Source organism: Aulonocara stuartgranti (assembly GCF_965226115.1).
Source record: "Aulonocara stuartgranti genome assembly, chromosome: 19".
Taxonomy (NCBI): domain Eukaryota; kingdom Metazoa; phylum Chordata; class Actinopteri; order Cichliformes; family Cichlidae; genus Aulonocara; species Aulonocara stuartgranti.
This window is the reverse complement of record NC_138955.1, coordinates 5,895,148-5,911,780: the sequence shown is the minus strand read 5'-3', so window position 1 is coordinate 5,911,780 and position 16,633 is coordinate 5,895,148. Positions and strand designations below refer to the sequence as shown.

Here is a 16,633-nt window from a genome sequence, read left to right as displayed (position 1 = left end):
TTTGCCCTTTCTCAGACTGTTTATTTAGGCTGTACTTGGCAAGGAGTAGAGTAATTTTGTCTGCAGCTACTTTGTATCCAAACAGTTTACATAGTAAATCTGGAGCTTTATCATCAGCTCATCTGACTCATAAGACTGGTCGTTATTTAATAAAACTAAATTCTTCATCAATATGCCAAAAGCTGCGCAGAGCTCAAGCTCCGTGTATGTCAACCTTGTAAAAACTTCACCAGAGTAGATTTGAAAAGACAGGAGACAAGCACATTTTTATTAAACAAAAAAAAAAAAACTACAGTAGCTCATGTTGGTACACTTTAATTTTCACATTACATAACACTTTTGTAGAACACTAGAGAAAAAAAAAAAAGGCAAAAACAAATTAAATCCAGACACTTGCAGTTGCTATGTAACTAGGCTCTCAGAGGGAATACCGACCTACACGTAACATGGCTTTGCAAGAGTTTACACCCTACAGATGTCACAGAGTATCATAGCAATGCTACAATCATTTAATGCAGAATAAAGTCTTTGGATTTGGATGCACTGATGTTAACCGGTTCTTCTTGAGATTACGACTGGGCAACCTCCCCAACCCAATACCAACTTTCTTAATTGTAATGCTCTCCGTTTCACACAATGATCATTTTTACCTTGTATTTTCCTACATAAAAAAAAGAAAGAAAAAAGCTACAAATGTTCTGGTAAAAATCCTCACACTGTGATAATTTGGCCAATTCTTTACCAGGTTTATCTCACTGGAAGAGAGATTCTCTTATTTCCAGAAGAGAAAAATCCCTGTTATTGCAAACTGCAGGGTTAGCTGGAGTTCTGAATTAATTTGTTTAATGATTTTATATTAAAATATAATGAATAAAACCATCAATCTCTTTATAGACTCTTCTTTTGATAGAAGATTAGTTTAACTGAATCAGAATTGCGCCTTCTATTTTTATCACAGTTATATTCTCTGTTGTGTATCTCTTAACGAGTTTGCATCGTCTCTACTCAGCAGTGGTAGTATTTGCAATTGTTAGTGAATGATGACTAATACTAAAAAGTAGTTTTTTGTTTATTTTTAAAGCACAAAAAGAGGTACTTGGGTAACTACTTGTGACTGTACAAGACCTGAAACATGAGGAATGCGTTACACTGCATTAGTTTTGTAAGAGAAAAGGATGTATATAATCTATAAGTACTGTATGATTGTCATTCAGCAAAAAATAAATAAATATATATATCAGTGAGTGTTTCAGCATTTGGTTTGTAGAAGTGATCTGTGTGTTACCCCCTTGTCCCGTAGATTTACATTCAAGTGTAAACACACATGAACAAGTTCCGTTCAAAAGTGCTTGTTTTCTAAATTAACATCACCGTTTGTGTCAAGCTTATTTATAGTTAAAGCCACTAGTTCAGGTCAAGATGGATGCTGCAGAATCCCCTCCTAAATTTTCATCAACTGAACGCACCTAGATTGGGTTAGGTTAGTGGCCCAGGTACTTCCATGTTGTTATGGTTATCTAATAAATATTGCACTTTTTACTGAATATGCAGAATATGCTGTGTGACTGTTATCACAAACCTATAACCTGTAATGAAGTATGTAATCCAGAGGTAAAGTAACAGTGGATCAACTGTGGCAGAGCTGTAAATGCCTCAATAAGCAAGAGAATGATGGCGTCATTCCATAACAAGACATTGTGGCTGCGCAACAAAAAAGAAGGGAGCACAATATGGCTGCATGTCCACCACGAAGCCTGACTCCTCTGCAGATGAGCAGGCTGTTGCATGTTTCTGACACCACTTAGTGGGCAGTGTGCTTAGGAAAAGGTTGTTAGCCATCTTTAAGCAGGAGTAAATGCTATGCTTCACCCTATCATCTGAGTAGTGTTCACAAGACTATGGCAGTGGTCGAGTTCAGTTCTTGTGTGCCAAATGATCTAACTAAAATGAACAGAAAGGAAAACTGACTGAGGTTGAGCTTGTTGTCATTTAAAGATGAAACCAGATGGTTCTGGAGTGTTGCTGGGCTGGTGGTCATTTCAGGTAGTAGCGGTTGTGACTGACGACGATGTTGCACCTGAGGCTGTAGCTAAGTTGGGGCAGTGTTAAGGGAGTCTTTATGAAGGTTAAGGGTCACAAGTAGGATGCCACGTAATCCCACTATCCCTTAGCGCCGCTCTAAAAACCAGATTTCATTCTGACGGTTGTTGTGAGCAGGGTTGGTGTAGCCGGCCACGATGAATGAGTCGTTGACACACACTCCTGGAGACTCCAGCAGCTCGGCCAAGGTGCTTATCTGGTTTATGATGGTCACTTCATTGGTGGGACCGCTAAAGGCTCTGGAAGAGGGAAGGAGTGATCTATAAGTGTAAAACCAAGCACAAATTCTAACCTTAATAATCACTTACTGTAAAGTCAGTAACAAAAGGAGGGAGCTCATTTAGAAAAGTTTTTTTTAAGCTACCGTATTTTCACGACCATAAGGCGCACTTAAAAGTCTTAGATTTTCTTCAAAAAGTGCGGCGCGCCCTATAGCGCGGTGCGCCCTATGTGTTGTAAGGAGGACGTAGTAGAGAACACCATGAGAACGTTAAAGGGTGAAGTGTGGGCGTTGATCGTATATACCGGGACAATCGCACATACCTGTATAAAAGAACAGGTATGTGCATTATGCAGGACATCGTTGTTTTAACAACCCTGAAAATGGCAAAGAGACACGCTTACGAAGCACAGTTTAAACTGAAGGCCATCAGCTACGCGGAGGAACATGGAAATCGAGCAGCGGCGAGAGAATTTAAGATTAACGAATCGATGGTTCGCAAATGGAGGAAGCTGGAAAACAAGCTCCGGCAGGTCAAGAAAACGCAGCTGAGTTTCCGCGGACATAAGGCGAGGTGGCTCGAGTTGGAGGAAAGACTCGAGCGGTGGATCATTGAGCAAAGAGCGAGCGGGAGAAGCGTTTCGACGGTCACCATTCGGCTAAAAGCAGTTTCACTTTCACTTTTTATGAAACGGTGCCATTTTTCCATCCGGACCAGGACTACGGTAGCGCAGCAACTTCCAGCGGATTATAAGGAAAAGCTGGCCATCTTCCGCTCCTACTGCAGCAAACACATCGGCGACAAAAACATCCAGCCCAGCCACATCACAAACATGGACGAGGTCCTGCTCACTTTTGACATCCCGGTGAGTCACACTGTGGAGAAGAAGGGGACCAGCACGGTAGCGATACGCACAACGGGGTATGAAAAGTCTTCTTTTACTGTTGTGCTTGGCTGCCATGCTAATGGACAGAAACTGCCGCCTATGGTGATTTTTAAGCGAAAGACTTTGCCTAAAGAGAAGTTTCCAGCAGAAATCATCATTAAGGCAAATGAAAAGGGCTGGATGGATGAGGAAATGATGAAAGACTGGCTGAGGGAGGTGTATGTAAGGAGACCAGGTGGTTTTTTCCACGCATCACCATCGCTGTTGATCTGTGACTATGCGTGCCCATCTCACAGCCGATGTGAAAAAACTTGTGAAGCAAATGAACTGTGAGCTTGCTGTCATTCCGGGAGGCCTGACAAAGGAACTCCAACCGCTGGACATCGGTGTGAACCGCCCGTTCAAAGTAAGGCTGTGAGCGGCCTGGGAGCGATGGATGACCGGTGGAGACCACAGTTTCACTAAGAGTGGAAGGCAGCGCCGGGCGAGTTACGCCACAATTTGCCAATGGATTGTAGATGCTTGGGCTAACATGTCTGCTGGCACTGTTGTTCGAGCTTTCGCAAAAGCCGGCATCATTTCCGAGGAGCCGCACGGCACGGAAAGTGACTCTGACGGTGAAGACAGTGAACCTGGCATGTTTGATGGAGATTTAGCGCAGCTGTTCAATTCGGACACAGAGGATGAGGACTTCGATGGGTTTGATTGATGATAAAAATGTGAGTACCAAACTTTGTTTTGCTCCTGCTTTATTTTTAAATACGCACACTTGTATGCTTGTGTGTTGTTGATGATGACGATTATTGGTAATAAAAATGTGAGTACCAAACTCAGTTTTGCTCCTGCTTTATTTTTAAATAGGCACACTTGTATGCTTGTGTGTTGTTGATGATGACGATTACCGGCAATAGAAATGTGAGTACGGTACCGAATTCAGGTTTGCTCCCGCTTTATTTTTAAATACGCATACGGTACTTGTATGCGCCCTATGGTCCAGTGCGCCTTATGTGTGTGTTAAATACAGTAAGGGCACACATAACTGAGACTGCGCCTTTTAGCACAGTGCGCCTTATGGTCGTGAAAATACGGTACTAACCTCGTATATACAACAGTGGCAGGCCAGATCTCAATGACAATGTCGCTGTCGTGAGGTTGGGGGGGCTGGGCCTGGTGCTCAGTGGGAAGGTAGTAAGCCACAGTGACATCAGGGGACATTGCAGAATGATTCTCATCTGTGCGCACCACTGTTACAATAGGCAGCGTCATGCCCAGATAGTCACCTACATGTAGAAAAAAGCAAAGTATCACTGTCAGGCTGATATAAGGAATAGCTTAAATCAGCTTGCCAGCCTCTAATCGTATGCGTAAAAAAGTCTCTTGCTTCCGGACTCACCTAAGGAGTTGTGTTGGCAGATGTATCTCATTATCCTCATAAAGCCATAGCAAATGCTCTGTTCATACGTCTCCTCACGCATTATTATACAAGCCCAGTGACCCTTTTCATAGTGGCGTTTCTCATACAGGATCTCACCACACTGACAAAGAAAACACAGACAAAAACATAAACATCCTAGGAATACTCTGGTAGACGGAGCAAAGGTTTTGACAGCTGTGGACACGAATGTCTGCAGATTTGCATATTTCAAGAAACCAAGTACAGTGGTTGGCCTTTTAAGTGTACATAAAAGTAGCACGTCTTGTGAATATTAAATACTTCAAATCAAAATTATTTGTTTTACCCACATTTTCTTTCCTTTTTTAAAATAAGGTTACAGGTTTTACAAAGGCAAATTATGCACTCAGGTTTTGTTTCTTTTTTTAATTGAGTCTTCACTAAGCTTTCCAAATAAAATGAACCTCTTATTTACTACAAAACTCCCTCAGTTCTCAGTATTTTTTTTTTAAATTGTTCTTAAATGCATAGGAAACTTTTCTTAAGCAGGTACAACAATCTTATTTTTCTTCACTTACGGTTGTGCGATCTGTAAATCTAAAATCAACTTAAAATGACAGCATGTTTTATGCCAGGATTCAGGAAGGAAACTGGACTCTGGATGTTAGCAAAATGTGTGATTTACAAGATGCCCAAAACTGCTCTAAGAATAGCGTGCCGTGACTGCCCTTTGTTTAACTGGAGTCTCCGGCCAAGTTTTAATGAACTAATTAACTCAAGTTAAACCAATTAGCCTATTTTATTTATACAGTCCACAAAGGACTTTAAACAGCTTTGGGTGACACGATCACTTTGACAGAAATAAAGATCTGACCCTCACACAGAGAAAACATGTACGTGACTGTAGATTGACATTTGTGTTTTTTTGGGTTTTTTTTTGGATATCTGTAGAGAGGAGTCGTTTACATGTAGGATTTATTTGTACAAATCCTACGTGTGTTGTAGTACAATTGGGGGGGGGGGATTGTAATTCAGGTGTAATAATAATAATAATGTCAGACTTAAATATATAATTATATTTACATAAACTTGCAATGAGCTTAATCATGTTTAGGTTTATTGACAAAAACATGGCTCCACTGTATTAAGTAGTTTACAGTCTTTCTTATGTAGAGTATACTTAACTTTTTGATGGACCCTTCAAATACTTGGAGGGTATAAATATTCAAGTCTATTTCTCAGTGCAGATATGTTCCAGTCCTTTAAACTGGGTGACCTATTTGGCAGCTGCTCATTTATGCAGAACATTAAAATGTATAGGAAGATGGTGATTATATCCATTTCCCTTGACAAAGTAGTAAAAGCCAGTGATACCTTCTCTTTGCGTCCAAGGAGGGTAAACGGGATCTGCTCTCTGTGACTGCGTCCTTGGTTATTGGTGCTTAGCTGTTGAATGGGTTCTGCCATATCTGTCAAACAGACAAACATAACCCGTTACACACACAAAAAACATGTCTATAAGATAGTTTGTAGCATGTTCGTGGCAGTTTGATACACCCAACTGAGCCTGTGTACTGGGAATTCAGTAACAGGCTTTTTCTTGATACCATATTCGGCCTTCCATGCTAAGGAAATTAAAATGCATTAATACAAATGTGTATAGTCACGCAACTCCCTACTATGATGTCCAAATAGTACATATTATCTCTTGCATTGTATAAAAATGTGCAGTGTGCCCTCTTCTCTGTGCGAAATGTCCTCAGTTGCAGTAATCTGTTGGCTGGCAGTGTTGTTAGTTTGAGGGAGAAAGCGCTGCCAGCTGGGAAGAGCATTGAGCCAGGATGTTGAAGAGAGTTGTGTTTATTAGAGCTGATGGAAGGGAACATTGACTAAAGCTGCCCAAGGCCAGGTATAGACTGGTATTAACTGAGAGAGACTACAGCACTGGCCAATGGTTTTGAAACCTTATTCACCTGCTCTTTTACAGCACTAGAGATGCCTTGGCACTTTGCAGTATTTTATGCTCATTCATTTCATTTAGTTAATTTATTAAACAAACAGAAAATGAATTGCAAAAAAAAACAAACAAAAAAAGACTAGTGTACACTCCACTGATTACAACTACCAAAGGGCTACTTATCCTCAAACTTAACATCACTACAGAAATGAACAATCAAACACCAGGCACTTAAGGTGAATCCAATTCAATCACATTTTATCACTCAATATCATGAGGGCAACAAGGTCAGAGAGATGTGTGTTATTTAGGGGATCAATTACTTGGCAACAGAGAAAGCAGACTGATGCATGTAACAGACAAAGAGTGTCTAAATATTTAGTAGGATCTCATGAAGCATTACGCTGTGCAGTCCTGGCAAAAAGGTTTTGGCATTAGCACCACTAAATTTCTAATTAATTGCCAATAAAAGTTTTTGTAGCTTATGAAATCCTTGTTTTTCACTAGTTATGCAAAATGAAGTGGCAAAGTGCATTTTAAAACCCCCCCCCAAAAAACGAACTTTGTGCTGCAGCCAAAACAGCAACTGTACAGACAGGTTTCTTATTTACAAACATTACTGAGGGAACAAAAGGGAACAAAACTTCTTTGGTAGTCAGTCACCAGATTGTAATCAAAGAAAATATGTCATTTTTCAACATATGTATATATATATATATACGTTATATATATATATTTTTTGAAATTTTTTTGTTTGTCGTTTTGCAGTTTCCTCATTCAATAGTTAACCAGATTTAGGAGCAGGGACCCAGAATGAACAATAAAATGTTTTAATTTCTAAAATTTTATCTATGACAGCCTCGCCCCCACCCTCACCAACACACGTGCAGGCATGTACTGATTGCACAATCAAGAAAACTCATCAGTTTCAATGGCGGAACTTCCAAAGCTTCTCAGTGTTGACGCAGAACAGTCAACACAAATGCTTGTTTTTGTACCTGAGCTTTCTAATCAATACAGAGCTGTAGTCACGTCCCACTTTCAGTGTGCCTCCTGTTCCACTAACCTCCGTTTCACTCCCCTTGTAGTTGCCAATTTACATACATAACAAATTGCAACTTGTTAATCAAAACTATTTCATCACTTAAACATTTGTTATAAAGCATCAGGCTGGACTCAAATGAGGATGTTTGGCTGGAAGCAGGCCTGAGCAATTAATCAAAAATGAATCAAAGCCGACAAGAACCTCTAATCGATGTAATCGTGCTCATGCCATTGTTGTTTTAGTTATTTTGGTTTTAAATTCTGTTAATATGTCCCCCTATTATGTACTGTATGTGTTGCTGGACCCTTGTCCAGTCTGTGACATGGAAACCTCATGCATTTTTGGCTTTACTAAAGATCACAGAGAAACCAAAAACACTGCACAAAAATAGTTTCAGCAACTGAAGTTAGTAGTTAGTTTTTGAAGTTAATACTAACTACTAAAGTTGTTGTAACAGAAGTTACAACAGCTTTAGTACAAACCTAGTAAGACCACTGCGTGTGCCAAATACTTCATTGTCATATTAGATAAGCAGACATAACTACTGAATTTGTTTTGTTTTTCTTAAATTTCATTTAAATTTGTGTGATACTGTCAATCTTAAGGGACACTATGGCATGTCAGCGATCAGCTTGGTTCATTGGATAGTCACTGATGTAAAGTTAAACACACCATGCAGTGGGTGTTGAGTGAGCTCAAAGTGGCATGAACATTCATCTTGTTTACATGCTAGAAACTCTTCATCCCTCCATCACAGCTGGTTATATCTGCTCTCTTGACCTCATTTTACTCTTCAGTGAGTCAATTATCATCTTTGTCTCCAGCATGAAAATTACAGTCTAAAGGACTTTCCTGTAGTGACATCAGGGTATCCTGAAAGAGTCGATAAAACAAACAAACAAAACCTCTAATGAAACTGGTTGCTATGGATACCAGTTACAATATATTGATCAATGATGTGTTCATTCACCAGCTGAACATTGGCCTACTGGAAAATAAGAAGTGATTAAATGGTGCCATTGGCCAAGGTTTATCCATTATGGCACATTGCTTTTGATGTCATATCTTCATAAATCTCTGTCACTGAACTCGTGTGTAACTGGCTGGAAGGTAAGTGAAGAACAACAACAACAACCCCCCCCCATTAAATATCAAAAACATCTGGTCTGTTATCAGCATCGGGCATTTTAATAATCTGGTTACTGGTCAAATTATTACTATTTTAAAACAGCAGCACTGGTCTCAGTCCCAATTAGAGCAAAGCAGTTTACTGTGGCCTAGGCTTGTCCCCTTAGTACGACAGTGAGGCCACAACCTCAGTACCAGCATAGGCAAGGTATTTAATCCCCTCTGAGTCAGAAAGGCCCAGCAAGTGATTTTGTCCTTAGTGCTGCGGTCAGGGAACAGAGGGAGGAGGATGTGCCAGTCTGTTACTGGATTCCCTAAGGGCAGCCAAAGAGACAAATAGCAGATGGTTAGAAACTAAATGATTGGGTATCTAAAGGTGATAGTAGATAATTAAATTCTTTGAATTGTTATAAAATATAGTTTTCCTAAGTACATCTAATTTTTTTAAGCTCCTTGCCACCACATAATATTTAATAAAAACAATTACTTTTGTTAAATAATTTGAGTTACACATATACTGAAGTATAGACAAGAGGTTACATGTAAACTGTATTCAGCCTAAAAGAATCCATGTATTCTGACATACAGAGGCTGAACTAATAAGAAGCCTGTGATTTGGTTTAGTGCCCCATAGGGCAGGTTTTATTGCTGTCGAGCAGGAATTAAAATTAAAAGTTTAACTGATCTCAATAGGCTTATTGTTCAGGTCTCTGTCTCCATGATCTGCGATCACCAGTGACTTGAAAGACTTCTGAGTACGAGACTACTGTTTTTGTTGTTGGCTCCTGCCGAGCACAACGTCTGAATTCACATGCTAAAATCAAACTTAGAAAACTACAAGTTTGCAACATTTGTTAGTAATCAGCAAAGCAGAATGAACTGAAAAAAGGTAAGATTACATTTGGTTGTGGTTTTTTTTTTTTTTTTTGCATAGAGCAATTCTGAGCACGCCTGCATAAAACCCACAACCAAATGTAATCTTACCTTTTTATGTTTTAACCAGATCCAAAGGATAATGATGAAGACTGTAGTCATGGCTAAAGATTTTGGAAATGGGAACACTGCCAGAATTAACTTTTTAATTTATCTGAATACAGGGTTTTGAAACTCGTGAAATCCTTGGGTATGTTCTTCATTTTTGCAGCTGCCAAATTCTTTTTACTCTGTTATTAATTAGGGTTTTGTATATTCAGTATTAATTGCATTTGATTTAAAAAGTGGTCAAGGCACAAACAGGAAAATTCATGGATTTCTATCAACTAAAGTTCCACAGACTCGTTGCCTTTACTGTATGTGGACAAACCATTTTAACTTAGTCATCCTGCATTCTGAGCCAGGAAAAACCAGGCAATCCAATAGTTTTCCAAATAAAATAATGGAATGCTAATAGAATCGAGAAGACCTGATTGAATCGGTGACTAAAATAAACCGACCCTCTTTTGCCAATTTGGTGTCAGAATTAATATTCTCAGTGGTTAATACTTCTAAGTTAAACACAAAGCAATGTTGCAACTTAAAATTACATCTAAAGACTGTATGAGGCATGTGTGTTTTGTGCCGGACATGCTATGTGAGGAACAGTTTAATAGTACATTCAAATCAAACTCAGCATCTCAGTTGTTGCTTAAAACCTAAAACCATGAACAAGGCATTCTTGAGCAACCCTGATTACATTATAAACACTTTGTAAATACATCATGCACACATAAAAACACATTTCCATATGGACCAACAACTGTGTTGTGGTCGTGAATATAGAGCACACTCCTTAGTTCATCTCTCATCCTTCTGCTCGTCTAACTGAGCGAGTAAATGAACAAGGAAATAAGAGTCCTACACCTGCATTGTTTTGTACGATTTCAAAAATCGCTGTACATATATAGCTGGTTATGTGTGTGTATCACCTTTTAACAATTGGTTTTCGGTGTTCTCTCTTTTCCAAATTTCAGGGGAAAAAAAAAGACGTTTTTTTTCTATCAGGTCCAGGTATGACTGAAATTTTTTATTTGTGTTGATAAAGCAACGCAGGTGTACCAATGCACAAGTAAAAAAAAGCACAGCATCACAGTCTGTGGTTGAACTGGCCACAAGTAAACAAAACATTGTTAAGGAAATACTAGTGACTGTAAACAGAGTTGATCATTGTGGGTTAACAAAGTGCAAATCCGTTAGCTTTATTTCATGAATTATATGTCAGACATATCACACATGTGGTTATTGTGAGGTTAAAAAAAGGTCCATTGTGAAATCACAAATACAGTCAAGCTCATGTTATGATTCTTTGTTTTTATACTTCTGTAACCTTACCGAGTTATTCCTCTAACAGGGATATAGTGCTGAATCAAGCAAATAATATCCTGTTAGGCACATCTAACAGTGTGAGTGGCAAATGTGTCTGTCTAATTTGCGAGTGTACACTTTGTATTTCCCATCAAAACAAAACAGCCTGTCATCTGCCATCAACCACACAATTTGTTTTTGTCTATGACCAACAAAAAAAGGAAGCCAAAGCATCTCTATTAATCTTAACACAAATTCTAATATTACTATATTTACTACTAGATCAAACAGGCTATTACTACATAAGTATTAGATTTGTTGCCCTGACCTAATACCTCTATCATAATATCAGTGTCTATAATGTTGCAAACCAATATTATGAATATTTTGAGTTGTAAGCAGACAGATGTATATGCCGGACTGTTTTATGTGCCATACATGGTCCATGATTTTGTAGCAATAGCTGAGCCTTACACACCATTTATTTGATGTGAATAACTCACTATACTCACTGTGCCCCCTGTGTAAGAGTTAAGTGTGGCTTTACTATTGTGACAGATGAACTATTTACTCAAGTAGGCCAAAGGCATAAATCTGCAAATATTCAAGCATAAAAAGTAGTAGCCATTAAAACAACAGATTTTAAGCCCTATACACTAAATCTCTTACTAGGGATCCTGGAGGCCCCATGGGCAAACTGTAGGAACCACAACTCTGTGTGCCTCATATTGTTTTTCCCGTTTAATTACAACCCTTCTGCCCGAAAGTGTTTTTAGTTTTAGCATGCATTTATTACGTTCACATTTTTAAACTAATTTACAAATTTTACAAGTTTTTTTTTTTTTTACGAACTAAACACATGCTTGTCTGAAATTAAGAAATGTTCTGGCTGGAACAGGTTTGTCTATGTCCCTAACCGGAATCTAGGTCAATGTACGTGGATCCTTCAACAACAAAAAAATTGAGTGCCAAAATTAAACATCCCTTTAGCTGTTATTTTGACTTGTTTTCCGCTCTTTCTATCCCTCACATGAAAGTTTATAAAAGAAACAGGAAGAGTAGGCTACTAAAACTACGAGGCTAAAAGCCAAGGTGTATGTCAGCTACGTTGGCATGTACCTTTTTGGTTTTTAACAATTCCCCCAACATCATTTCTGTATATAAATATAGATATATATGTATATTTTCACCTTGAGAAACTTCCACTTGGTGTCCCCTCGCTACCTCCTGCCAGTAATGTAGCAGGCGGTCTGGATTTTCGTCTTCCTCCATGGTCTGGCCGCCTTCTTCGAGACTCCCATTGCCAGAGTCTTCGGGCTGGTCCTCCGAGAAAGACTCCAGGTCCTCCAGTGTGATCATCCCGTGTCGGTCGGGGCCGCTACCGTCTCCACTACTAGGACCGCCGCCACTCATCTGGCAGCCACCTCGGTCCATTTTTTTCTTTGTAAAATTGCCTAGTACCTAATGAGATAACTGTCTCAAATTAATGGGCAAAAGAATAAATACTTCAAAATCGTCCGGAACGACGATTTGCTCAAGCGCTAGTCTTCTTCCTTCTACGCGCCGCGTTGTTTTTGCTTGTCCAGATTAGGACAACCTTTACTTTATGGTCGACAAACCAGGCGCTGCTAAGCTTCACCCGATGCACATAGCCATGTTTGCATAGCTGACTTATATACGACTTAAACGACGCATTTTCTTTCACCGGGAGCACTTTGGAGCCGCTGAAAACAAAAAAGTCAACGTCTCTTTCGCTCGTGCGGAGCGGCGTGACGCTTCCCTTGTAGTCGCCGGAGGTCAGCGCTATGTTTATAGAGATGAGGGCGGGCCGTAAAACCACGTGATCTGTGGGCTCCCACAACCCCCACCTCCTCTCCTCACACCCACCAAGACCCCCTACCCTTACATACCTCACCCAGCAGTTTACCTAGAAAGGTTTAGCTAATGGCAGCATAAAAAAAAAAAAGCTTTTTATAGTAATTTTCAAGTTCGTTTGTAGCTATTATTTACTAATTAAACAATTAACCTTGGAGTCTCTATGTGAAGTAGCTATGTAATTAGGCTATGTATTTGTTGTTTGCTTGTCAAATAAGCTGCAAGCACTTTCCCCCCCTATTTTCAGTTAATTCTAAAATTGTTTTCTTGCTTAATTACAGAGTTCTTTCTATAATTTATCTTGTAGTCCCCCAAGGACATGGTCACAGCATGTAGCTTGATTGTGACTGACCATGACATCAATAATTTCAATTACAGTAATTGTATTAAAACAGAGCAAAGCCGGGAATTTTTTCATTTGAGAAGCTGACATTTTAACTGACCTTTTAGGAAGAGAAGATGCATTTCTAGCATACTGTTGTTCTTTTTATTTTTTATAAAATGTATTCCTTTCACTTTAAATTATACTTGTTCTCTTATTTCAGTTACATCTTGATTTGGTTACATTTTGGTTATTTTTTATGTACATATACATTTTTTTAGTTAAAACCTAAGTCTCCCCTTTTCTATTAATCAGTCAGAAAAAATGCTTTCTAGATTGGTATTTAAAATGTTCTACTTGTGTAATAAACTTCCATTCACTGTCAGCTTAAAGGATCATATATTTTAATGTATTTTTCTGTCACAGTAACAGCTTTGCATTTCATTATTGTGTATTTTTTGCATCCAAATGCTTAAAGAAGTTGATGACATCCTTGACCTTAAGAACGCAATTTTTTGGCCTGCATTTACATCTTTGCCGTTTATTTAAAGCAAGCTATAAAACCTATAAAAGAGTGATAAAAATGTATTTTAAATAGTAATCAGTTCTTTTCTTTGCTAGATCTTTTTAATATTTTTTTTTAATCTGTAGTCTTTCGACAGATTTTTTTTATTCCCAGGCAGTGGATTATAAGCACACGCAAACTTGTGCGCTAGGGGACTGACTAGGCAGGATTTCCTCTGATCTGTGTCACTGCAACAGCCAGCCACCATGCTGCACCCTTCAACAGGCACGTAGAGAGGATATTATATAATCTACTATAGTTGGTGTGGGAGGGTCTGTGTAAATACACTGAAAGACACACCTACAATGGTCTACAAGGAGGGAGTGGGGGGGACCCGTGGCCCCTCCATGGCTGTGCCTTTCCACCTACACAATCACTAGTTTTGTCTTTTCCCTCTCTTCATTATAAGCCATCACAGACAGATATGGATTCACAACAGCAGCCTTGTAGCAGCAGTCGCCTCATCAGCTGTCACATGGTTAACCATACTGAAGTGTGTTCTCTTCATTTAGCAGCTGGTTCTTTTCTCTTTAGACTTATTCAAAAGTGTCAGTGATACTAAGACAGTTTTACTATGCACACAAAAATACAGACACAGAACTCTTGACACACAGACACACAAATACATCATGAAGACCTCCTCGTTGTTTACATGACAAAGTGAGAGTTCAGTTTAGTATAGGTTATGTTATTAATAGCTGCCTATAGACAGACTTTGACCAATTCCTCACGTCACTTAGCTCCATGGCTCTCAACCAATCAGCTGCTGGAACCCACAGAGCATGCTCATTGAGATTGTCAACTACATTATTGTCAATTGGGCCAAGCTCTTTTTTGCTAGCACTAGATAAATCAAAGTGCAATGTCTACACCATCTTTATATTACTATCCTTTATTTCAGATAGCATTTGCCTTATGCTCAAGTTGCTAAATGTACATATGAAAATATATTTTAAGTTTGCATTCCCAGTTTCCACATTTAAATCAGAAAATGCCAATCAACACCTTAACCTTTACCTCCAAAGTAATTCTTTTGGCAAAGTAAATCACTGGATACCCTTGGAAACAAACTAGTGCTGACACTAATCATAAACTGAGGCCAGGATTTGCATTGATTTCTACACAAGAGGAGGTATAAATAATCAGACATATTACTTTCAGAGTAGACACTTTTCTTTCAGCACATTCTGTTATTTCACTTCACATTCCAGGCAGCCTAAAACAGTGACCTCACTAATCTGGTTCTGAGTAATCTCATAATCTGGACCTGACCGCTGTGTACACATTTCCACACTGAGCTCCACCTATCAGCCTACAAGCTGGTTGCTGCTAGCGGTCCTTTCTCTTGACATGTAAAATAATAAAAAAATATCTTATAAGTAAGAAAGGGACACACAGCAGCTACAGTAAGAGGTGCAGACACAACTTTGTTCTTCACTATCTTTACATCGATTGAAAATCAGTGGAATGTCATGAATGACTAGGATTGTTGTCGACACTAAATTTAATTGCAATCAATAAGTTGTTCAAGCATCTATGGTGGATGCATAGATGAAGTAAGAAAATTATCATACCTTCTAGTGATTCTAAAAAGTTCTAAAAAAACATCTGCGCTTTTAGCTTCTGCATTGTCGGAAACCCAATGTTTTGTATTCATCTGTCATTTTGCTCATCATCTTGCAGACGATATACTAATATATCACAGTAAATGGGGAAAAAAAGGGGAAAAGGCTGTAAAACTGTTTTATCCCCAGAGTGTTTGTTCATATAAACAAGCAAATCCATCATTGGCTCCATCCTTGTCATATTGCAGGTAGATTTCATTGTAACCATTAATAGAAATGCCTACAGCATTTTTGCTGCCCATCTGTACTCAGTACTACATTGAACATTGAGTACTACCTGAACTGTGCAATTATACCTCCATCCAGCACCCATTTTGGAATTTTGATTTAGCTGTAACCACCTCACCTAATTGAGGTGGTTAATTGAGCTTAATAAGAAAAAAAATCCTGTGTGACATACATTTTGTGAAACTAATAAATATCTATCTATCCATCTATCTATCTGTACATCCATCTATCTAAACATCTATATATCCATCTATCTACACATCTATCTATCTATACATCTATCTATCTATACATCTATCTATCTATACATCTATCTATCTATACATCTATACACACACACACATTTATACACACACACACACACACACACACACACACACACACACACACACACACACACACACACACACACACACATTAATGCATATTAATCTCAGAGAAACAGGTTGTCCTTAAGGAGATATGGGGCATGGCCTCAGCTCAGTTCACTCATAAAGAGTAAATCTTCATTTCTGGTTCATTATCGCTTACAATACCTTTTATTTACTTTGTTAATTTTGATGCTTGAATGCCCTAAAAAACAAGAAAAATTGCTTGCCATGTGTTATATAATTTTGTTTTTAGACACTAGTTGACTCCACCGGGTAACCTACTTTTTTCCAGGGTAATTTTGTTCCATTCACTTTGCAGAGTTGCTTTTCCACCCAGCTGAAATTGAAAATGTAATGACCCAGCCTCCCATTATCCACGGTCATGAGGATGAATAGATGTTGGTAAAATTGTCTCTTGGAAAAATCGCTTCAATCTGTTTTCCCATTATAAGAAAACAAGGACAGGGGAGATGAGAAACACTTCAATGCAATTTAGTGTTAAGAAGTCAGACTTTCATTTAGTCTGTGTGTGAGGCTGTTTATCAGAAGAACAAACATCTGTATGTTCCTGGATGTACCTTTCAGCTCGGGGTCACTAGGATGCAACTAGTCAGTGTTATGCATAATGCCCCCCTCA

At 38.8% G+C, this 16,633-nt stretch overlaps 2 protein-coding genes across 3 annotated transcripts in view; one reads left to right on the top strand and one right to left on the bottom strand.

The window, feature by feature from the left end:
* The window catches only part of fancm (FA complementation group M), a 45,438-nt gene that overhangs the window by 4,013 nt on the left and 24,792 nt on the right, over positions 1-16,633 (top strand). The window lies entirely within an intron of this gene.
* Positions 248-12,824, bottom strand: soul3 (heme-binding protein soul3). 2 transcript variants are annotated; one of them, XM_082516378.1, is made up of 5 exons: positions 12,201-12,824; positions 5,975-6,069; positions 4,601-4,742; positions 4,304-4,487; positions 248-2,360 (listed from the first exon to the last, which is right to left on the bottom strand). In XM_082516378.1, exons 1-5 carry the CDS (start codon positions 12,442-12,444, stop codon positions 2,168-2,170), a joined length of 858 nt encoding a protein of 285 aa, XP_082372504.1. In that variant the 5' UTR covers positions 12,445-12,824; the 3' UTR covers positions 248-2,167. The 2 variants fall into 2 exon arrangements, with proteins under 2 accessions (XP_082372504.1, XP_082372505.1); XM_082516379.1 differs by having other exon boundaries at positions 248-2,339; positions 12,201-12,822.